The 23,093-nt window shown below is 35.3% G+C and overlaps 5 protein-coding genes across 5 annotated transcripts; 2 read left to right on the top strand and 3 right to left on the bottom strand.

Annotated features, from left to right (window-relative positions):
* Positions 1-34: 34 nt before the first annotated feature.
* On the top strand, positions 35-3,497 carry LOC108216465 (uncharacterized protein At5g01610-like). The gene is made up of 3 exons (XM_017389229.2): positions 35-1,425; positions 2,241-2,295; positions 2,876-3,497. The coding sequence occupies exons 1-3, from the start codon at positions 1,339-1,341 to the stop codon at positions 3,244-3,246; spliced, it is 513 nt and encodes a 170-aa protein (XP_017244718.1). The 5' UTR covers positions 35-1,338; the 3' UTR covers positions 3,247-3,497.
* A 153-nt stretch (positions 3,498-3,650) lies between these two features.
* Positions 3,651-5,393, bottom strand: LOC108216464 (uncharacterized). Its single transcript, XM_017389228.2, has 2 exons — positions 4,490-5,393; positions 3,651-4,113 (listed from the first exon to the last, which is right to left on the bottom strand). The coding sequence occupies exons 1-2, from the start codon at positions 5,249-5,251 to the stop codon at positions 3,907-3,909; spliced, it is 969 nt and encodes a 322-aa protein (XP_017244717.1). The 5' UTR covers positions 5,252-5,393; the 3' UTR covers positions 3,651-3,906.
* Positions 5,394-10,224: 4,831 nt separating this feature from the next.
* On the bottom strand, positions 10,225-12,770 carry LOC108215549 (small ribosomal subunit protein eS4). The gene is made up of 5 exons (XM_017388034.2): positions 12,630-12,770; positions 11,956-12,033; positions 11,694-11,874; positions 11,156-11,253; positions 10,225-10,875 (listed from the first exon to the last, which is right to left on the bottom strand). Exons 1-5 carry the CDS (start codon positions 12,630-12,632, stop codon positions 10,441-10,443), a joined length of 795 nt encoding a protein of 264 aa, XP_017243523.1. The 5' UTR covers positions 12,633-12,770; the 3' UTR covers positions 10,225-10,440.
* Positions 12,771-13,148: 378 nt separating this feature from the next.
* LOC108218004 (kinetochore protein SPC24 homolog) lies at positions 13,149-17,038 on the bottom strand. Its single transcript, XM_017390926.2, has 5 exons — positions 16,659-17,038; positions 15,397-15,538; positions 15,206-15,307; positions 13,697-13,770; positions 13,149-13,601 (listed from the first exon to the last, which is right to left on the bottom strand). The coding sequence occupies exons 1-5, from the start codon at positions 16,834-16,836 to the stop codon at positions 13,495-13,497; spliced, it is 603 nt and encodes a 200-aa protein (XP_017246415.1). The 5' UTR covers positions 16,837-17,038; the 3' UTR covers positions 13,149-13,494.
* A 2,912-nt stretch (positions 17,039-19,950) lies between these two features.
* LOC108216444 (ammonium transporter 2) lies at positions 19,951-22,845 on the top strand. Its single transcript, XM_017389210.2, has 4 exons — positions 19,951-20,720; positions 21,004-21,289; positions 21,937-22,040; positions 22,244-22,845. The coding sequence occupies exons 1-4, from the start codon at positions 20,079-20,081 to the stop codon at positions 22,703-22,705; spliced, it is 1,494 nt and encodes a 497-aa protein (XP_017244699.1). The 5' UTR covers positions 19,951-20,078; the 3' UTR covers positions 22,706-22,845.
* The last annotated feature ends 248 nt before the right edge of the window (positions 22,846-23,093 follow it).

Raw genomic sequence — 23,093 nt, 5'->3', positions numbered from 1 at the left:
GTTAGACTTTACCAAGTCTGGATGTTAATAATAAAGTCCAGTTGCAAACTTCATATTTGACTTAGTTTAACGTTTACAAATTGTTATTTGAAAAACAGACCAAATAGTAAACTCTGAGTTTCTGATGTATAAACCAATGTAACTTGGCTTTTAACACAAACATGCGGATCGGATAACAGTCAACTAAACCAAAATGTTACAAAATTATGCAGACAATGTGATAAGTAATGACATGCTCGGTTTTGAATGATGTTGAGTGTGTCCTTAGATCATATTGTCGTGTTTCAACTTCCTGCAACTTCCCTTCAGATTCGGCTTCATGAAATTCTGTTGCATGATTGGCTTCTGCTTCCAATAACTCTGTTACATTCACATGTTGGTTAGTCTAATAGTCTCAGAAAAGATTTCTGCAGCATTCTCCTTTATGCAGCATGGTTGTATTTTTAAAACTATTGTTTTAACATCCTCGATTGGTCTCATTAGTCTGTGCTCCAAGTCTGCTGTATCATGCTCATTTACAACCACCACCGCTTCTACAAATTCACCATCTTGAATAGATTCTTTGTTAAACAATTTGGTTACATGCACATCAGATAAAGTTTCTACATCATCCTCGATTGACTCATCATTAGTCTATCTGCTGCTTCATAATCATTTACAACCACCATTGCTTCTTTAAACAATTCTGTTACATGCACATCAAGTAAAGTTTCTACGACATCCTTGGCTCCTTGCTTGGACTCATTAGTCTCTTGCTCCCGAGTTTCTTTATAAACGGAAAGTAAGTGGAAGTAAGTGAAATGAGACGTTACTAGTTTCACTCCCGGGTATAAAAAAAATTAAGAAGTAGACTTGTTTTTATTAGTGTGAATGCGGAGAAGGAAAACATTTAATTGCTTTTTAGTTATAATTTTATCCTTTTATTCAAAAAAGTTACTTTTTAATTAATAAGAACATATTTGTCATTTGAATATTTTTTTTTAAGTACTCTCACCACTTGCTTTCCGCTTTCCTCTGGATCTCACTTTTGAAATATCAGGAGATGTCTAAGACATTAAATTTTTTATAGCTACTTATTATCATTGATTTTGAAGAAATTTTATTATAATTCCAAAATCAATAACAATAATAGGTACTATCAGCTTTGTTTTGTTTTTGTTTCTTGCATTCTGATCTCCAGCAGAATATTGTCTTCTAAGTTTGCAATTTAATAAACGTGTCCTGAGAAAACAAGGAACAAAGAGATCAAAGAATACCCCTCCTCTGTTTCTTCTCCCACGCAATCTCGTATAATCATTTCAAATTTGCAAGAATTTGAAAGATCAAAGAATTACAGTAATGGATCAGATTCTTGGCAAGGTGGGTTCTTTCTGGTTGAATCAGAGAGCCACCAAGGAGCTTTCTTCCATGGGTGATAGTATCAATGTAAGCTCTTTTTCTTTGGTATTATTACTCCATTTCATTAATGATTTAATGTGCATATAGTACTCTGCATGGAAGATGTATATATATTATGATCTTGCATGTAATTTTGTTGGTTTTTTTGTGCAAAATATATCTCTTGAAATTTCTAGTAAACCTAATTTGTTAGGCTATGGAAGATATTTGTTCTCAATTTTTTCTATAAAGGTTTTGTTACACAAACTGTGCACTCAATCTTGAACTATCACTCTCTTCTCATCGAGAGAGGGGAGTGTCCACTAGACTACACTTCTATGGATATCATCGTTGAAAACAAGCAGGCCACGGCTTTATCTGTTGAAAGTTGATTGATGTCATTGTTTGATAAATGAGAAAACTATGTAAAGATTAATGAATGCCGTTATTGAGGAAACTGACAGACTTGGCAATCTGAAACTTATTGCCATCATTGATTTCCTGATATGCATTGCATTTCATGCTATGGTACCAGGTTGCGGAAATTTTCTAATGGATTATGTGCAGTTAGTTAATAAAATAAAAAATTTCATTCGGGCTAGATTATTAGCTTCATTTATAAACAATATAAGCAGACTGAAATCTGAATACTTGCTGGCAATTCTGGAAAGAATCTTCACAATGAAGGTTTGTTTCAGTTATTATCAGGTGAACTGATTGCAATTTGCTTTCGTGACACTTAAAAGATTATTCCCTGTTTGAAAAAACCCGGATTCCATCTCCTTTTGTCTCAGCTCCAAAACTTTTTTTTTGAAGTTATCTATAAATTTGTTCTTTATACTGAACTTTTCTTATTCTGTTAGTCAATGTCAAGCAGTATTGAAGGGGGAGCGACATGGTTGGTCAACAAAGTAAAAGGTAGCACACTTCTTCAGATTTCTAGCTTAAATAATGTAATGATGATCAATTGTTGTTAACAATAGGTGTTATATTTGAAGCTTCGCTGTCATATATTCCATCAAGATAATAAGCACTGAATTGAGTAGTAGTATCATAATATTGTTCTTAGGTGTTGAACTTTGAGGACATTGTGTCTTTATCTCAACGTCTGTTAAAGTAAAAATCTCCCTGTCGAATACAAGGCCCTTCATCAAGCATGAAAGGTGCAAGTGCAACATTTCTAGAACTGAGAATATCAATCGGTACTAGCTGTGGATGTGTCTTTCTCTGGTCGTATTAGAGAATTCAAAGAAGTAGAGGAATGGTGGTTATATGTACAAATTGCAAATTATGCATGGTTTCGAAGGGCTATATTGATTATAATTGACTTATTCTGGAAACTGTCCTGTTAGGTTTGTTTGTGAACTTAGTGACATAATATGTTGCTAGAAAAATTAGATTTCTTAATTTTGGAGCCTCTTAAAAGTAAAATCTGACCCTTTTCTCATGTGACTGAAAGCGTATTCTGAGATGTTTATGATGAATTTTCCCTCTACAGGAAAAATGCAGAAGCCACTACCAGAACTGCTCAAGGAGTACGACTTGCCAGTAGGCATCTTTCCTCGTGATGCAACAAACTACGAGTTCAATGAACAGACGAAAAGATTAACAGTGTACATACCTGCAATCTGTGAAATAGGTTACAGAGACTCGTCTGTTTTGAAGTTCTACACCTCTGTAATTGGATATCTGGAGAAAGGAAAGTTAAAAGATGTGGAGGGAATGAAAACAAAGGTGATGATCTGGAAATCAGTAACATGCATCACCTGTGAAGGATCAAAACTTTACGTCACAGCTGGAATGAAGAAAACAAGAAGTAGAGAGGCTTATGAGGTTCAAAGAGATGGAATTCGCGTATCAAAATTTTGAGCTGAGAATCACTACTCCAATATATCACTATATAATTTACATCTTGAGGGCCTCTTGATCCTTCTCCTCTTTTCATTGCTGTAGGCCTCACTTTGATCATTTTATGATGCATGCAATATGATAAAAGGTCAAAAGATCCGCCACAATATTCAAATCGCGGCATCTAGGGTCTTTAACTGTGTAATTGAAGGAATGTTGTAATATCATGAAGATAATATTCTATCATATCATGAAAAATTCTGGCTCAAGAAGTCGTCCCTCGGTTTTAACTTCTAGCTACCAGATTGCTGCCTGAATTAAGCGTAGTGTCTACATCTTTCTAGCATGCAAAACCAGCAGGTTTAGGATGAAATATTTTTTCTGACATCCTTTATTGTAGAATGAGATCAAATCAAGGCTAGACAGAGATAGAATAAAGTAGTATAATATAACCATTTAGTACAAATATGGATGCAGGGCTGGTGAAGGTAGATGATTTACAGCATTTTCACAATTTGCAATTTAGCCCCAAATTCTCCATATGATTATTGAGATTACTAATGTTCAGGTTGTGCAAGCTTCTGCTTGACCTATTGTTCATCAAGTGTAAACAATTAATATTTCCCCTCAGATTCCAGATTGCGATTGGTTTTAGCAAACACGACATCCCCTATCAGTCGATCAATCAGGATTGGTTCTTCCATTAAGTTCTTGAAAGAAACTTTTTGCTGCTTCATAAGTAGACCAGCATATTGCAGCAGCAGGTGCATGGAAAAGCATTCTTGGAGCCCACCCTCTCATGAGCCCGCCATAACCATCCTTTTTTGCAATGCTTTGTATGACATCACCAATCGAACAGCTAGTAAATCGATCACATCCACAGACGCCCTGTTTTATTATCAAACAGTTACAAACCCAAAATTGTAATCGTTTCTACTTCAGTTTACATAAAAACAACCTTGATATAATCTCGCGTTTGTGCCTCTAGCGCCTGTTAAACTATCTGACAGAATCATCAACTTGTGTTTACAGAGTACATAATCATCTTGCAGCCCTAATTGTATATATCTCATGTTCAGCTCATCCTTACTAATTTGCAAGAAACAATTCTTGATAATATTTGAGGTTTTTAAGCTATAACAAAAACAACTTGGCACCAAAACTGATATGGCTAAAACATAACACAGTATTAAAACATACATAAGAGTATACTAGTATCATGCTACATAATTATATGTAAGGCATCAAAATGATTGTGATTTACCTGACACTGAAGCCGAGTCTTGACAACATCAAGAGGAGTCGTAATAGCAGCAGCCAATCCACCAGCAGCTGCACCAGCTGTAGCATGAACCAACAAGGTCTCATCATCCGCCACACTATCCGGTGAAAGCTCCATCAACCCTTTTTTGGCAGCCTCATATGTTGCAAAATGAACAGCTGTAAAAGGTGCATTCATCAAAACAGTAGTCCTATAAGACACATAAAAAGCTCCAAATCCCTCATCAAACAAGACTCTTTTCACACAATCACACACTCCTTTATAAGGGCTGTTCTTCAACTGCAACCTCTGTTTCACCACATCCATTGGTGTGATCACAGCATCACTAGCAACTGTGGCGAAAACTCCAGACACAGCATGGACAGCTGAAGTATTAGGGTTCCCATGAGCTAATAAAGATTTCTTGAAAGTCTCATAAACTGAAAAGTACACTGCATGGGCTGGCCCTGCACCAATACCCATCGCGGCAACCCCTCTATACAGTCCAGCAAGACCCTCAATCTTCAAAATTGAGCTGAGTGATTGTCGGAGATTGATCACTGGAGCTGAAAAAGAAGCTGAGGATGATGAACCAATAGCTTGCATTCTTGTTTTAAGGGTGTCAACTGGAAACATAGCCATGTGTTCAATAGAGCCAGCAACTGAGCCAGCTACCATAAATTGCCAGAACTCAAGGCCATCATGTGTCGATGAAGAAACCGCGATTTCTGGGTAGTAATCCGCGGTGGTCACAGTAGTGGCCATAGTGATGACTGATGGGTGGATGGCTTGTATGGGGAAGCTTTTATATTGTATATAAAAATAATTTCAATTCTTGTGAACTATCATCTTGATAGATAACTTACTAGTCATGACAATAAGAATATATATTAATTCAAAAATTATATTATGAAAATTTTATCTGACAAAAGGCTAGATAAAGAAAAACAGGCCCTTGGTATCGCTTTCTTGGTAATGTAAATGAGTTGTGTCCATAGACAAAAATGCATGAATTATTAGGGAAGGGAATATGGAGAAAAATAGACTTGAGTGACTGTTATATATGAGAAAGATACAAAACAAGAATCAAGTTGTGGTGGAGATGAGCATTTCTCTTTCTCATCTTTTGGGAAAGACAAATCAAGATTTTTTTTTTTTTTTTTTTGAGTATGTGTATCAGTTTAGTATCTAACTTCAATTCTACTGTAAGCTTTCATATATACTGAGGACAGAACTTAAAATATGAAACTAACAAAAAATTTCCATGTCAGTGTATCAAATCGTCAGGTCTAATGCGTGTTCATATTTTTCTGAAATTTGTTTCATTGATCGGATACACGAGAAGACAGTGATGTCCTGTGAAATTTAACCTGGTTTGTTATTATGAAATTAATAATATCCTGTAAAAAAAATTGTGGAGAGGACAGTTGAGTATGGAGACAGTACAGCTCCTTTAGGTGGAATATGTGCCAGCCACAAGCCTTTACTTAAAGCGTGGCATTGTGTTCACTACCTCTTGCTATCACAATGAAGTTCCATCTCCCATCACACTCGCCCTTCACTCTCAAGACAAAAGCATGAAGATAGAGTTGTCGTGCAGCACCAGGGACGCGTGGTGGCCAGAAGCCTTGGTTATTGCATTTATCTTCGACTTTAAGCAGGAGCAAGTAGCCTATTAACCTCAACATCATGGATATCAGAACCAAAAGAAATGCAGCATATTAGCAAAGTAGTATTTGACAAGGGGCAACCATGGTCCCTCCAGCGTTGAACTCTTAGTGTGCGTGTGTGTTTTTGTTATATGGACGATACAAATTAGCTGAAGCCAAGTTCAATTCCTTACTGCTCTTTGATATTGATTTTTTTATGCCAGATTCTTTAATTGCGTAAAGATATGAACTATAGATCCTGTGTCTGCTAGCTACCACTGGTCGAGATTAACTCGCCTTTACTTACCCTGTACATGAATTCTATTTTCTTGCTTGCTTACAGATTACTATAGATGGTACTTTATGTCATAAAGTACCTAATTTCTCCTTCAACAAAAAAAAATCAACAATCAGATTGTAAGAGGCTCTGCTACCATGTTAAGTTACCAATTATCCTTGCACTCCTAAAATTCTAGGTGTTTGAAGAATGTCTTGATTGGATCAAATATCTGTAACAGTCTCCGGTCTGTTAAAATTTGTTACCATTGTATCAGGAAACGTCGTTTGAACACTGTCTATCTAGCCACATCATTAACGACTATCACTGACTTAACCAGTTAACGATTCTGTGTTCTAAAATCTCTATGAAGACACTAGTATTATTATCAAGTAAAGCACCTCTATCTAGATTCCACTCGGCAACTCAATACCCACACATATGGTAAATGACTAGCGGCCATACAAGCTTAAGAACACTCCCGTTTAACATCAGCCTCAGCAGTGTACCACATGCATTTGCTTAGAGCCTGTTTGTCTGGGCTTAAAGTCCGGGCTCTAACCCATTTTCAACTTTAAGATGATAAATATCTGTTGGTGGAATAAGCCAGAAGTCGGGTTAACTCATAAATAACTGACTTATAGCCAGAAGTTAGTTTGAGGTACTTTTTTCAGTGACTTAATTTCACTTTAAGTCATAAGTCACAATTTTAATCTGACTGCCAGCAGTTCTGTTTTTCAGTTGTCTTGGTATGTAACAATCAGCCTTGTAGTGCGCCCTTTATAACTGTCGCACTAACATTAGTACATGCCCTGGACTTTGAACAAGCCCTTGTTATATATCTCTTTCATAAGACCATCAGCAGCTTGAGTAGCAGTACTATCACTATGCAAACTGTTCCTCAACTCTGTAGAGTCAAGTGCAGCCTCAACATTTTCAGTTTGATGGTGTTTCTACTATATAGTATACAAGTACTGAAGTTTACCCTACAAAGGTGGCAAAGAACAAATCACCAGGAAAGGCTAATCCACCGTGTTTCTTTATATCCTCCACAAGAATCTGGTAAATACCTTAAAGATGATCCTTAGAAGGTGTAACTTCATACACATGTGCAAGGTGCCTTTTCTGATGCAACTTGTTTAAACAACTTAGTCAAATAGAGGACTTCAAATCTATTCTACACTGCTGCAACTGTATTCTCAACAACACTCTATGGATAGATAATTAATCCTGCAAAAACAATTGTATAATACTGTGTTTCTTAGTAATTTCTTTTCTCTCCGTTGTCATTTCATTACAAAATTCCTTCTAAAACCTCAGAATTCTTTTAGCGGCCTAAGAAAACAGTGGTTCTGATCTATCATTTACCAATAAAGTGAATAGTTATGTAAACTTTGGCCGCAGTACAAAAGTGTTTAGCACTTTAGTTACAGGCTATTACGACAAGGAGCCGTTCCCTTACAAGACAAATATATATACTTTTACTTCATTATAAACATATCAGCAGTTTTTCTATAATTTTATATACCAACTAGATGATTTCTACAAGCTGCTTGTCGCTGGTCCAGTGGAGCAAAGTACTCGAGCACGGTAATTATGTAAAAAAGCGTTAGTATTTGAACAGAAATCCAGGCCTCAGGAGCCTGCGCTCCTGATTGCAGGTGACTGTGGCTTCTAGACCAACACTGGACACAATAGTGGTTGAGACATCAAGATGAGGCAACATGCTAGTCAAACCCTCACTTGAACGGTGAGGCACTTTCCTGATCACGTAGCACATTAAACAGTTATACAGGAAAATCCCATATGGCTGTGTTAAAAATTGTCCATATCTTCGCTCTGTAACCTTACTGTTTCTAGTCTAATAAGTTTTCCTGGTGATTATGCAGTTAGCTTAAAATTTCAGAAGAAATCAAAGTACACGAAGACATATATAATAATGAAAATTAGCTTGTTAACATCTTGGTCGTAAAGACCATGATTGCACATAAGGAATGGGAAAGCTATCTTCCATTCACTATTTTCATATCATTTACATTACAGTATAGTATATACTGCTACCTTGATAGCCTGAGAAAACAGCAGCCTTGAGGTAGAAGTATGAAATTTTCGGCAACAGATCATTTAAGCTTTCCTGAAGCAAACTCTCCTGTTTCTCATCTCTCTGTTGCGGTCTCCAGCAAGAGAAGAAGAGTGAATCATCTTCCACATCACTTGTATATCTGCATACCCTTCGCATGCTTCCATGTCCTTGTAAAGACTCATCAAACCAGCTTTATTCTCTGCAATCATGACTAAAATTAGGATATAAAGTCGGAAGATAACTAATTAGTCCTACTTTGAGTGGTGATCAGCTGGTTCGTAGAAGATGTAGGCTAAGATATCAACGCTAAAATATGAGCGTACCTTTGGTTTTGTGCTTAAGGAATGAAGTAAGCTTAAAAGGCATGGCTCTTGAATGGTGAAGAAGCGAGTTCTTGAAGGAAAACCAGCTTCTCCAGCTACCCATTTCTCCAGTAGTTAATCCTGTAAACAATCTATTATATACCATTTGTGTTTCCTATTCAATAAACTCGTGCAAACAATAACTAATTAACTAATGGAGCAATAACAAATGCATATTGACAAAGCATAAGAAACACTAACAAGGACAGATGGCAAAATGGTTCCTGAACTGTGATAATGCATAATCACTATTACACACTTTGTTATCGCATAATCAAAGTAATTAAAGTAAAGTAAATAAAATTTGGAACCTTTAATAGGGTCGGTCCAATGGAGCAGAAGCTTGCTTAGTCACTAACCATGCTTTAGCATAAACTAAACATGATTATTCTAATCCATCAAGGCTTGTCTAGTAACTGCCTAACTGGTCAATGTAGGAGATATTTATAACCAAGGGGAGTATTATAACTAATGACAGTGACTAAAGGTTAAGAACTAATTTAGAGGTAAAAGGGTAATTAACTGGGAATAAAGAAGACAATTTCAGGAGGATATTTTCTTTGGACTATGCTAATTTCCACTTATATATTCCAAAACCAGATATTCTTCTGATCGAATTCGGATTGTAGGAAACAATCGGGCCTCTCACCGAACTTCCAACGGTTGGTTTGTTTTTTCCGAAAGCTACTACTGTTTGTATAGTCTCTGGTGCTCTTAGCATGTAGAACAGGTCCATTTGTGGATAGATATGCAACATGTTGGCATTGGAATTTCGAAATACCACCCTCATTACAGGACAGATGCTTCTTACTCTGCATATGTAACAAACGTTCCTTCTGCACTTGTACTAAGAGGGCGTCTGAGATTGGAAATGGGAATCGGTCATAGGGTAAAAATCCAAAGGGTGAGAAGAATATGATTTAACCATAGTACATACACTTATGGGGTTTCCATTTCATGCCACCATATAACTAATCCAAGTACATAAACACTTATGCATGAGATTTAAGTTCCAATTCTCGTTAACCAAACTCATTAACCATGAACCAAACATTTCTAAGTTCTCTAAGTTGTTGGCTCGTGGTCAGAGGAAGTTGCTTAATTGCTACTGTTGTTTGCGAAATGATACCTGGTTTTCCCAGAGCAATTATTTTGCATCCTACATTAGTATTATGGTCATCTAACGAGGCTAATTACACGAGACTCTGACACAAAATAAGCCTGCTCAACCTCAGACTGATAAAAATACTGACCAAGATGGTCCACACTTACAGCAATGTTACTATTCCACCATGCTAACAATGCTAAAAATCTTGAGATTTGAAATAATCAAGATAATAATAGCAGCTTTGCATAATAACTTTAAGTAACTGCAAAGTTGAGAGTTTTCTATTTCTTAACAAACTCGATAAAACAGACAAGTTCAACAAAATTTGCAACCAGTAAAATATCTTTCAAATTCGCAATTTAACTGAACTGAGAACAAAACATAATTTCATTTGCATAAATCCTAAAGTAGTTGGATACCAACCACCTGCTAGTAAGATTAACAGATGAAACTCTGCTAATATTCATCCATAAATTTATGCAGTTGTAGCAGCCTGAGCAGCAGTCCTCTTCCTGGCCTCCTCGATGATGGTCAATTTGATACCCTTGCCCTTGGGAAGAGACACCCATGGCTTTGAACCCTTTCCGAGAGTGAAAACATTCCCTAGACGAGTAGCGAACTCGTGACCAAGTGCATCCTGGATGTGAACGGTCTCAAAGCTCCCCTTATGCTTCTCTCTGTTCTTCAGAATTCCAACTCGTCCAGTATTCCTTCCTCCTGTCACCATAACAACATTTCCCACATCAAACTTAATGAAGTCAACTATCTTATTTGCCTCCAAGTCGAGTTTGATGGTATCATTAGCCTTGATGAGTGGATCAGGGTAGCGGATAGTTCTTCCATCATAGGTGTTGATGTATGGAATGCCTTTCTGACCGAACTGGACTGATCTCACTTTGCACAGCTTAAACTGTCATAAGATAATATCAACTGATTGTCAGATAAAACTGACTAAATAAGTATACAAGAAAACAGATATTCTTACAAACCATGTTAACTTTAATAAGGAAATATAAATTTAGAGCACTAAAATAAAAGTCTACAAGATATGCTTCCAGAAAAAACAAGGGAAAACAACTAAAGGAATGCATATTAAGTAGAAAAATATTATGCAACAAAAGAAGCTACAATCTCACAGTCATCTTTTTAATTTGATTTACTATAATATAGGATCAGGTTAATGGACAGACCTTTGACTCCTCATCACGGATAGAGTGTAGGCGAAATCGACCTTTGGTGTCATAAAGAAGACGGAAGTTCTCATTAGTCTTGGGAATTGATACAACATCTGCAATCATATCAAATTCGGGTTAATATAAGATAATTTGCATCAACAGGAGTTTACACAACATAGGTACACATCTATAGAGAGATCAATTAAAAAACAAATTCTGGTCTATTATATCACATCTTGAATTGCTGATACTGCAAGATATGATACAAGTATATGTGAATAATAAGTGCCACAGAATTATCAGATAGCATAAAATTTTGCAATATTAATTTAAAAACTGAATAACATTGGAAAGCCTCCTCCTAGAACCATAAAAAAAATTGCAATATTATTTAAATACTGAATAACATTGGAGAGCTCCTCCTAGAACCAAAATTTAAAATTTTGCAATATTAATTTAGAAACTGATTAACATTGGACAGCCTCCTAGAACCAAAAAAAATTATCAACGTTCATGTATACGTTTGCTTGTAAAAGGATAACAACATGCATACCCATGAAACCAGCTGGATAGGTCTTGTCTGTCCTGACCTTCCCATCAACAAGGACATGACGTTGCATCAAGATAGATTGAACCTCACGATAAGTGAGAGCATACTTCAGCTTGTTTCGCAATATAAGAATCAAAGGCAAACATTCCCTGGATTTATGGGGTCCAGATGATGGCTTGGGAGCCTGAAAACAGAAATATTTATACACATTAAAACAATTTGTATACAAAATGCAGAGGAAAAAAAGAGAGCAAGAGCAACATACAAATGCACCGCCAAGTTTATCAAGCATCCAATGCTTAGGTGCATTGAGCCTCTTCAAATGCTTCTTAAGTCCTCTCGCCTGTATCACACCAAGAAAAAAAAAATCATCTTCAATACCACCACAGAATAACAATACTAAATAAACACATCACTCTACAACGATATAAAAATAACCTAAAACTCAACCAGAGTGCTACCTCGAAGATACTTAAAACCCCATAAAACACATCAATTTTATTTTAAACAGACAAGTAGACAACCCATTCTTAAATTCTCATCTGCATTTTCCCATCTCCAAATAAATTTGAATAAAAACTTACATTTTTCTCTTGAAAAACTCTAATAATGCCGAATCACATTATTCTCAGCTTAAAACTACTATCGTAAAATTTTAATGTTATCCTCAGCACTAACAGCATAATTATATCTATTTCTTCAAACAGCATTAAAATTCAATAATGTTTTATGCCCTAAGACATGAACAACAACATTTTCCCCCTTTTCATTTTATTAAAACTTTGACATCAATTATACAAACAATTCATCTACACTTGCTCACAAAGACAAGACAGTAAATTCAAACATAGAATCATGAGATAAATTGACAATAGAAGACAATATATGCGTACATAGATACAAAGATGTTATGTAAAGAAAGAGATTAAAAGTACTGACCATGGTTGTTTGGTTGGGATTAAGGTTGCGCCTCCCTCAACTCACTCCAGCTCTCTGTAATGGAAGAAGCAGCTTTTAGGTAACCCTAATGGACTCTCGTTTTATATCGCTGTTTTTATGTTGGGCTTTGGTTAGGTTTGCTGATTTTGGGCCTGTTTACGGGCTCGTTTTCTATACCAGTTTAGGTCATGTTGGATCGAGTACAAGCTATTCACTTATTTTTCTTTTTTCATTAAAAGAGATTTTTCTTGAAAAATATAAAGAGAAATTTAAGTGTTCTTTTTAACAGGGATTTTTAAGTTACTTTGGACGCGGTACTTCTGGTTATTTATACAGAACAAAAGTTGTGTACTTAATTTAAAATTTTTGGATATTTCATATACGAAAAATTTTGGTATATAATTTGAAACAAATAATGAGGAAGCAATTTTTTATTAATGCAAACATTTCTGTAGGCTGCAATTTTTGTTCTTTTAATCTGTGCAAAACTCCAACACCTAAAACACCTAAAACATTGCGTTTAATACTTGTACAAGCTGGCAAATATACCAGGAATTTAGTTTTCATTTCTGAAATCCGAAACTGTAAACTACATGAGTCTCTAGGTACTACTAATACAATCGGGGAAACTAGGAATTGCTGAAACTGATGCAGAAGCATCACACCCTTCAAATGCAAAGTACTTCCAGTAAACAGGTACTGAATTATATATACAAAACAACAAAATGTAACAGAACCAACCTCATAATAAACAGAAGCATAGTAAGATAAACTAGAATAGGTTAACAAGAAGTTACTACGACTAGAAAACATTTGCCACCTAAAGGGCCTTCTAGTCAAGGTCTTAAGGAAGTCCGAGAACTAATCAGAGGTTTATCATCTTCCATATGCTAGTGCATGTACCATATGGTGTCATCTTCACTGGATCAAACTCGAAGTTCTCAACTATTTTCTTTTCCCTTTCTACAATATCTGAAATTAGTAGGTTAAAGGTGAACAGTTCACAAGATAATATATAGCAAACTGGATGTAACATTAGGGACGAAAGGAGTAAAGATCAAGGATACAGCCTGATATTGTAGAAGGCTCATTCAACTTAGGAATGACGTTTGTTACCGAAGCATACATTGAAAGCTTCATCCTATAAAAATTTAAGAAAGGTCATCAAATTCAGAACATCTAAACAATATTAATTAAAAAAAGAGATGAAGCGAGCTTCATTGCAAATTGCATAGCATTTGCAACATAAACAATCAAAGAGGATCTATGAAATATATCTTGTCAAACGTAAAGAGAGAAATTGCATTTTGTTTGTCAGTCTAACAACAAAAAATTATCTATGAATCAAATCGATTCACTTTAAGGTCAAGGTTTCCTCCTTCAGCCACAATAAAACTATAACTATGAACCAAAAGTTCAACACAAGGGTTACATGCAATCTACAGCCACATGTTACTCTATTAGCAGATGCAAATCCCTTACCAGTTATAAACTGATTGCATCACAGTCTATAATTCAATAATGTTTGATCACTGTGGTGAACCTTTGTGTGCAAACAGCACGAGCATTGCCATAATTCGACGGATGTTCGTAATAGACTGATAGTGAGTAGTAAAATAATAAACTCACACAACAAAAAAAGCTTGTACAAGTAACAATCTGTTCTACTAAAATAAAAAAAAAGTTTTAACTAAAGATGCGAGTTTGGCTTTTTTATTATGTAACAAATGTGTGCCCAGAATCTTAACCCCAACATAAGCAAGTTTAATCATACAACAATCTCGTATTAATACATATCAAATTAGTATCTGGAATTCAGTAACAATTTATTATGATCTGAAATCCTTCTGATTTATGTTACTAGCAAAATTTAAGCTTTTTAAATAACAGAGCCTTTAATTTATCTTTAGTAAGTTTTATACCCACGACCTCCATAAGGGAAAAAGGACCACAAGAACAAAATCAGGGCCAAGTGCCCAAAAGAGCACCATTCAGAAAGTTTGTGCTGTAATGGCACTCTCATGCATATATAATGCACTTAACTAATAAATATCTTCACTTTTTATGCTCTGTTCGGGTGAGTAAAAAGCAGAGCTTCTTTTTCAGCAAATTCCAAACATATGCCATGTGCCGATGTGCAGATTAAATCCAACATTTTATGTGTTTGTACAAAACCTTGTTAACACATTAATAAACTAATGCACGCTTGGTTTATGTTCTCTGAATGGTGTATAAACTTGGCAGTACTCTATAGGAAAAACTAAGAAACATTATTAACCCATAATCCTCATCTCTTGGCAGAGAAATTGTAAGAAACAACAATTAGAATGCAAATATTAAATTCCTGTCCCAATTAATGCAACTTAAATTAGTTTGTTAGCCCGGATGTACGCGTGCAAAATTATGCAGGTGCCAAATTGGGACAAGTTCACTGGAAGTGCTAATTTTTCCATTTTTATTCCAGAGTGTGCTAGAGGGGCCAACACCTATGTATAAAGGTCACAAACATATACAACACGGAATATATTAAAACCACCAATTAGATGTTCAAGCAAGAAACCTTTTTAGAAACTTACTGTGCTCGGAAGTAGTGTTTGTCAAGTTTCCTCCAACTTTGCCTTCTTTCTTCAACAGAAACCCTCTGATTCTCTAGGTCATCAATGTCGGCGGTAATGACTGTGTTGATACGAATGACATATACTCCATTAGCCAGTACCATTCCATAGACCAAAATCAACAAACATTTAAGCTAGGAAGAAATACTTATCTAAGTTCATCACCAAGAAAACTCTCTCTCCAAAGTTCTTCTGCCAACTCTTTTTGAAGCATTTCAAATTCCGAGTCTGCAACAACCTCAAATTTTGCTGCATCTGTTTTCTGCTTGCATGAATCTATTTTTTCTTGATATTCTGGTACAATGCATCAAGACAGAAATGATATAAAACTAGAAACTTGAGCAAATGTATTTTAATCCTTGGATATTGCATGTCATTGGCTCTTTAAGAGCAAGTCCAATGGTGGTGCTAAAGTAGGTGCTATTGCTATAATATAGCACCCAAGCAAAAAACTCAACTCCAATGGGATGCTAAACTTGAATGTAAAATAGCGAAATGCTATACTTGGTTCCTATATATAGAACCAAGTATAGATGGTGCTATAATTGCCACATAAGCATGCAAGTGACGTAATGCATTAATAAAGTAATAGTGACAAATATAGTAATGTACTTTAAGATTATGTAATTAGAATATAGCTTTATTTGGATATGTTTGGTGCTATTTTGCATTTACCATTGGACCATAAGTTCTAAATAGCACCAAAAATCACTTTTTGATTTCAAATTATAACAATAGCTACATCTATTTTAACATCACCATTGGACTTGATCTAACAGGACAAAGATAACACAGAGCAGAGTAAAACTAAACACCCATAATATACACAGCACATTTCGACATTATGGTTGATTATGCTTTACTCCGACTCTAAACTGAAGCAATAATTTTTTTGCCTCTGTCGAGTTTTGAAGAATTACAAAATCAAGTTGCCCCATTTTTCATCTTCCTTCATATCTAGCTAGGCACGTCCTTCCATCTTTACCTTCATCATTCGATTTATACAACTTGATATAATTAACGAGAAAAATATTCAAAGTGCAAACAAGATTATTTTTCTTCATGTCCCTTAATTACTAGACAATCTCGATCTTTAACATTAATATTAATACATATTAATTATATCAATAAAATAATAGACTATTCATTAATCGATAAACTAATATCCACGTAAAAATAATAATTTTCCCGAGTTCAAGGATATTCATTTATATAGACTTTACTGTATAACAAAACCTTCTCTTTAACATATTTATTCACTTCTCAAATTAACTAAATACGTACACAGACATCGAATCAACACTCCTACTTGTTAATTAAACACAAATGGCACACAATCATCCAATTGCAAAACAAATAAACATGAATACAACAAAACCCAACCAGCTAAAAATCAGAAAGGCGAGAACTTTACCCTGAACCGAGCTCTCAGAAAACTCAAAATCAGCATCAGACTTCGATTCGAGTAGCTTGAACTGCTCCAAACACTGCTTCCACAAAATGCTATCACTCTCATTTCTCAAACAATCAATCAAGTCACCGCTGTGAGTCAATGCTCTCTCTTTCTCCAAAATTCCGGAAGCTTCTCCCATCGAATTGAAAAGGGTTTGTATCTACCAGCACAAGTGAACCAAATAGCTAGGATTGGTAATTAGTGAACCCTAATCAACACATTGAGATGCAAAGATTTACTCCGCCAAGTTTCTTCGAGAGCGGATGTTTTGATCAGAAGTGACAAGAGGGAAAATTCGAAATGTTTGAAATTTTAAAGAGTCGGGACTCGGGTCATCTCCGTCGGGGGTTATCTCGGTTAAAATTAAAAGATGTTATAAATAAATAATGTTAGTTAAAGTGAATAAAAAATATTAGAGAGAACCGAAAAATCTCTCCACAAACATCCTTTTGATTGACATTTATTTAATCTCATTATATTTTTTGAAATTTCAGAGATTTAGAGTAAATATATTATTTATTATTATAGGAAAATTATAGATTTTATTATTAATAATTTAAAATAATAACAACAGAAATTTGTTTGTTAATATATAACTAATTATTTTAACAAATCTAATATATGATATCATGCGAATTCACGCGGTATCAAATCTTATCACAATATTTTTTTTTAATATTATAACTAAATTAATGTAAATATTGAAATCATCATTTTACAGTAATCTAATTTCAGCTTTTTGATCGTAAGTGCAATAATTTTGAATATTAAAATCAAATAAAATTTTATCTAATGATTTTGTATGAACTCATTTACAACACAAACATGAAAAAGGGTTGAAAGCCCTTTATCTCATTTTTTCAGTTGTGTATGACTAAAATATCGGTTCTCATCCGTGTGTCCAGATTGACATGTTGTATGCGCATTTGGCACATGCGACCATCAACATACGCATAAACAATAAACAAAATGCGTGTAGCCATTTTCTGGATATTTTCACTTTTATTTATTTTCTATACACGCATTAACAAGATGCGAGGCACTATAAACGCATAATAAGAATGCGTATATTGAATGCTTTCTTGATTTACTATTTTTTCTTATAGAAATTGTTTATGTATACATGAGACTTGAAAATTTGTATAATTTATTGATGCTGACTATTTTATTTATTTTGAAATATATGTCGCTTGATTTTTTGACATATACTTGTAAATCTTTTAAGTATATAGTTAAAATCATTATTTGTAATTTTTTTCTGAATAAAAATATATTGATAATATTATAATTTAAAAAATTTAAAAATTATAATTTCAACTCAGCGATTAAACGACTCAGAAGTGTGTGCCAAAATGTTAAGCGACTTATATTTTAAAAAGGAAGGAGCACAATTCGAGAGAATAGATAAACACTTACGTGTTAGGTAGAGATGGGCTCGGGGAGAAATTTAATTTGAAGCGGAGTACAGGATGGTTGGTGATTAAAAACAAAGTATAGACAAGTTATCTTGAAATGATATACGCAAATGCATGCGTATGCAGTTGGGTAGATTGGACATCGATCCCGACAAATTGTATTTTGGGCAAGTAACAGTGTATTTTATGTCAATATGGGCATTCTCTCCAAATATGAACGATCAATAACTTTAAAAGAAAATAAACATTTTTTATTATGAGCCGATTTTTGTAACGAGAATGAATCATATATAATCGTTCATATTAGCAATATGAATTTTTCTTTTTTATTTACAGTATATTATGTTAATACTAGAAATGATAAAGAGTCGTTGAATGTGCTGGGAACATAATACAAACATAACGTCAACATACAATACTATATTTATAATTATTTTTTCTTAATCTCAAAATGTTAAACAACCTTTTTTCCCATCAAAATCATTATAAATTCTAAGAATAATTAATTATGGTGGCAAAGAGTTTGGATCTATATGAACATATAATAGACACAAACAAGAAGTCTTTGTGGTGTTTCTTGTAGTATAGTACGTGAAGACCACTTGACACAGCACTCAAAACAGCAATGATATCACAGCAATACTCGTACCATATCAAAGATAAGGCATGCTTGCATTTTGTCACCATTTACAAGCGATGAACTAGCCAGTAGAACTCACTATCAAATATCAATCATACAACAATAATCATTATATCATATGCTTATCACTTGGTTGACCCAGTCCCATCTTCCTCCGTTATATATAAATCATACACTTTGTGATGAACTTCAGATTTTTTGGCTATCTCATTAATTTGTGATTACTTACTTTTTCCTATTTTATACAACACTCACATAGATAAATGACTAAGATCACCAGGACTCAACTATCTTCTCATTAAAAAAAAAATTCTTAGATGGTCTGTATAATACGTGGCGCTGTGTGTATAAACTCATATGCCGACAAGTCTCGGTTCTTTATTTACTTCCGTCTATTCTCACTCGTTGACTAGGAACATAAAACAGGAGCACGCTGAACTTGAAATTTACAAGAAATATCCCACCTCAAAAATATACATGCAATCATGCATTAATAGTAGTACAGTATAATATACAATTGTAAGTTGTGACTTGCTGCATATAGTCCGCGAAGACAGATTAATCCACAGACGACTCCACGAGTCCCCTGCCCCATGCTGCATCTCCAATTATATAACAAATCCACAATTAGAAATGATCTCTTATCTGACGGTGCCTCGCCGAGTTCTCGTTAAGATGTTCCTAGTCAATTGAGTATTAGGTTTTATATCACAGTATTCATCGTTATCGTAAAAAACTATCATGTCATTATCTAATTTATATAGAGATTCATTTTATTCATTAAAATCACTATATAAATCATTATATTAACTCTTGAAAAACAATTAACTAAAAATTTAATGAAATATCCCTATGATGCATGTGCAAGCCATTTAGATTATAAAAAAAACTAGAACTAAAAATTACAAAAAAATATTAAAAATATTGTATCAAATACACCATCTGTTTGTTAACTTTTTGTTAATATTTCTTCAAGATTTAACGAAGTGATATATAGTGATTATAGCGGTTTAAATAAATCTCGATGGAGATCGGATAATAATTTGATAGTTTATGATGAAAATGACCGAAACGTTAAGTTAATATCACATGATATTATACTTTTGAAAATTAAAATAATAATGATTCTAACAACATAATAATACAATAAACCGGTGCCCCACGGCACAGGAAAGACTACTGATTTATTATTAAGTGGACTTGAAAGACTCTCTCCAACCATATTTCTTTCCATCTCATGAAAAATCCACAAATCATCCATTCAAAGTAAATGCATATAAAACTTTAAAGAACCTGCAGACAAGCTGAAAAACAGCAAAATTTTCCATGGGAACTCCAGGAGCCTACCAAGCACACCTTCCCTCAGTTCCTTCATGGCTGAACAAAGGAGACAATGCATGGCAACTAACTGCAGCAACCCTAGTAGGCCTTCAATCAATGCCTGGCCTAGTGATCATCTACGCGAGCATTGTCAAGAAAAAATGGGCTGTTAACTCTGCTTTCATGGCCCTCTACGCCTTCGCGGCGGTCCTCATCTGTTGGATGCTTCTTTGCTACCGCATGGCCTTTGGCGACAAACTTCTTCCGTTCTGGGGTAAAGGTGCTCCTGCTTTAGGCCAAAAATTTCTGCTCAGGCGAGCCAAAGTGCCCGAGAGCACGCAGTATTATGAAGATGGCTCTGTTGAAACGCCTGCTATTGAGCCTTTTTTCCCTATGGCATCTTTGGTTTATTTTCAGTTCACGTTTGCTGCGATTACAGTGATTTTGTTAGGTGGTTCGGTGTTGGCTAGGATGAATATTCGGGCCTGGATGGCTTTTGTGCCACTTTGGCTTATTTTTTCGTACACAGTTGGGGCTTTTAGTCTCTGGGGAGGTGGATTTCTGTTTCATTGGGGTGTTATTGATTATTCGGGAGGTTATGTCATTCATCTGTCCTCCGGGACTGCTGGTTTAGTTGCTGCTTATTGGGTAATTAATCTACTTTAATAGACCGGTTCTCTTAAAACTTCAAGATGTTGGAACATACATGAGCTCTGATGCATGTTAAGTGATCAGTTCTCATACAATCTCGAGGTGTTGGGAGCAGTGCTTATCAAAATCATATAGTCATATAGTATTCTAACAACTACCTCATATTAGTTCGACTTCAATTTAAGTCTGAAAAAACAAGCATTTGGTACTTGTTAGAGGATCTAATTTAGCACTTGTAGCATTTTTTTTTTATTTACTCATGTCGAATCTTGTTTTATAGGTGGGGCCTAGATCGAAGAGCGACAGAGAAAGGTTTCCTCCGAACAATGTGCTGTTGATGCTTGCAGGAGCAGGGCTGCTGTGGATGGGTTGGTCAGGTTTCAATGGGGGAGCACCCTACGCTGCCAGCATCGACGCCTCAATGGCGGTTATAAACACCAACATCTGTGCAGCGACGAGCCTTCTTGTGTGGACTAGTCTGGATGTTTATTATTTCGGAAAGCCTTCGGTTGTTGGAGCTGTTCAAGGGATGATGACAGGACTTGTATGCATCACACCAGGAGCAGGTACTTATACTTGTTATTTATGTTTTTGTCTTGGGCTATTTAATATATTACGTTAGTTCGTTCTTAGAAGTTGTGATGGAGCTATTCCAGTGAATTCCGTTCCAAATTTCATGTGAAAACTTTTTGATGAAATGGGACCTAGTCCTTTTGTTTCATTGTATGATTTCCATTTATGATCACGGACTCGCAGGAGCCCTGAATGAATAATGAAGTAGCAGATCTATCTACTATCTTAACTCTCATTCTTCCTGGAGACCCTCGACTTATCTCCAACTTTTAAGTCGAAATTGGCTTTCTACATGTGAGGGGATGTTTAACGAATCTAAGAAACGACACGAGAGCACTTGTTTGTTACAAATTTATCCAAAATTATAGTTTCTTTCGAAAAGGGTGATAATTTTTGGAGGGTTAGGGTCCTGACATACGCATACGTTATTAAAGTGCTGGACAGCTTAATCATATGTTTTGAGATATATAAAGAGGAAGATTACGTCATTCTAGGATTTTTCATGTCCAACGTTTTCCTTCCGCTGAACGTATGCTACTATCATTCGTATGTTGTGGACCAGCTACCATATTTGAAATACCTTTGAAAATTTATTTGATACCTCATTTAGACCACTTACCAGAGTTATGAATACATGAAGGTGTAGTACAAGCTTGGGCGGCTATAGTGATGGGGATACTTTCCGGTTGCATTCCATGGTACACCATGATGATTCTCCACAAAAAGTCCATCTTTCTACAAAAGGTGCTTTTTTAGCTATCATATGTAACCATGGTTGATTACTTGATTATTAAACCTTCTTATGCTTTTGCCTTGAAAGTCAACTGTTCATTTTCATAATGCTACTTTGAACTTTAGTTGCTGAATTTGTGACTTTTCAAAAACCCATCATAAAATATGAAGACCTCTGTTTAATTCTTTAAAGGTCCTTTTACATTATGAACCAGGTGGATGATACACTAGGTGTTTTTCACACACATGCAGTAGCAGGCCTATTAGGTGGGCTTCTAACTGGACTGCTAGCAGAGCCAGATCTTTGCAGGCTCATACTACCCGTTAAGGATTCCAGGGGTGCATTTTATGGTGGCAAAGGGGGAGCTCAGTTTCTGAAACAAATAGTGGCAGCCTTGTTCATTATGGGATGGAATGTCATTTCCACAACAATTATTCTTTTGGCTATAGGAATGTTTATTCCTCTGAGGATGAGCGAAGATGAGCTCTCGATAGGGGACGATGCAGCCCACGGTGAGGAGGCCTATGCGCTTTGGGGTGATGGAGAAAAATATGACCCGACGAAACATGGGAATTGGAATGGATCCTTGTTATTTATAGAACAGACGCAAACGTCTGGTTATACCAATGCGGCTACTGCAGCTGCCCCTGCTAGAGGCGGAACTATTGATTTGTAGTTAAATTATTGGTCTGATGTAATTTTGTTAGTTAATATTGCTGGTTTTAGTGTTTGCTTGATGTAGTTGAGAGAATTGAAGTATGTTAGTAGTGTGTGTTTATACATAACAAATTTTGATTTCAGGGTTGAAGTTTAATATTCGTCAAGTGAAGCCTTTATTCATCTAATCCGAAAGAAATTCATGGTATTTGGACGGGTCACATTTTGATAGATTAACAGAACTTTATATATTATCACTCCACAGCCCTGTTTAAACTTCAAAATCAAATTCAACTTTCAATATACTTGCTTCTAATCAGATCCAATTTCCCTCTTAATAAGTCCGTAATTCGAGTTGAGCAAGCCGAGTTTCGAGCCGTGTCTAGTTAGAGCCAATTTTAATTGAG

The sequence above is a fragment of the Daucus carota genome, chromosome 4, assembly GCF_001625215.2.
Source record: "Daucus carota subsp. sativus chromosome 4, DH1 v3.0, whole genome shotgun sequence".
In the NCBI taxonomy this organism is placed as follows: domain Eukaryota; kingdom Viridiplantae; phylum Streptophyta; class Magnoliopsida; order Apiales; family Apiaceae; genus Daucus; species Daucus carota.
This window is presented reverse-complemented; position numbering and strand designations above follow the sequence as displayed.

What these genes read in the sequence shown, in the direction of transcription:
- LOC108216444 (XM_017389210.2), top strand. Translation starts at nt 20,079, where the DNA reads ATGGGAACTCCAGGAGCCTACCAAGCACACCTTCCCTCAGTTCCTTCA. An exon ending in GTTTAGTTGCTGCTTATTGG is followed by an intron (nt 20,721 to 21,003) that starts GTAATTAATCTA and finishes CTTGTTTTATAG; the next exon opens with GTGGGGCCTAGATCGAAGAG. An exon ending in AGTCCATCTTTCTACAAAAG is followed by an intron (nt 22,041 to 22,243) that starts GTGCTTTTTTAG and finishes ATTATGAACCAG; the next exon opens with GTGGATGATACACTAGGTGT.
- LOC108216465 (XM_017389229.2), top strand. Translation starts at nt 1,339, where the DNA reads ATGGATCAGATTCTTGGCAAGGTGGGTTCTTTCTGGTTGAATCAGAGA. An exon ending in CCATGGGTGATAGTATCAAT is followed by an intron (nt 1,426 to 2,240) that starts GTAAGCTCTTTT and finishes TTATTCTGTTAG; the next exon opens with TCAATGTCAAGCAGTATTGA. An exon ending in GTTGGTCAACAAAGTAAAAG is followed by an intron (nt 2,296 to 2,875) that starts GTAGCACACTTC and finishes TTCCCTCTACAG; the next exon opens with GAAAAATGCAGAAGCCACTA.
- LOC108215549 (XM_017388034.2), bottom strand. An exon ending in ATAAACTTGGCGGTGCATTT is followed by an intron (nt 11,875 to 11,955) that starts GTATGTTGCTCT and finishes TTCTGTTTTCAG; the next exon opens with GCTCCCAAGCCATCATCTGG. An exon ending in TCCGTGATGAGGAGTCAAAG is followed by an intron (nt 10,876 to 11,155) that starts GTCTGTCCATTA and finishes ATCTTATGACAG; the next exon opens with TTTAAGCTGTGCAAAGTGAG.
- LOC108216464 (XM_017389228.2), bottom strand. Translation starts at nt 5,251, where the DNA reads ATGGCCACTACTGTGACCACCGCGGATTACTACCCAGAAATCGCGGTT. An exon ending in AGACTCGGCTTCAGTGTCAG is followed by an intron (nt 4,114 to 4,489) that starts GTAAATCACAAT and finishes ATAATAAAACAG; the next exon opens with GGCGTCTGTGGATGTGATCG.
- LOC108218004 (XM_017390926.2), bottom strand. Translation starts at nt 16,836, where the DNA reads ATGGGAGAAGCTTCCGGAATTTTGGAGAAAGAGAGAGCATTGACTCAC. An exon ending in TTTCTTGGTGATGAACTTAG is followed by an intron (nt 15,308 to 15,396) that starts ATAAGTATTTCT and finishes TCGTATCAACAC; the next exon opens with AGTCATTACCGCCGACATTG. An exon ending in GCCTTCTACAATATCAGGCT is followed by an intron (nt 13,602 to 13,696) that starts GTATCCTTGATC and finishes TACTAATTTCAG; the next exon opens with ATATTGTAGAAAGGGAAAAG.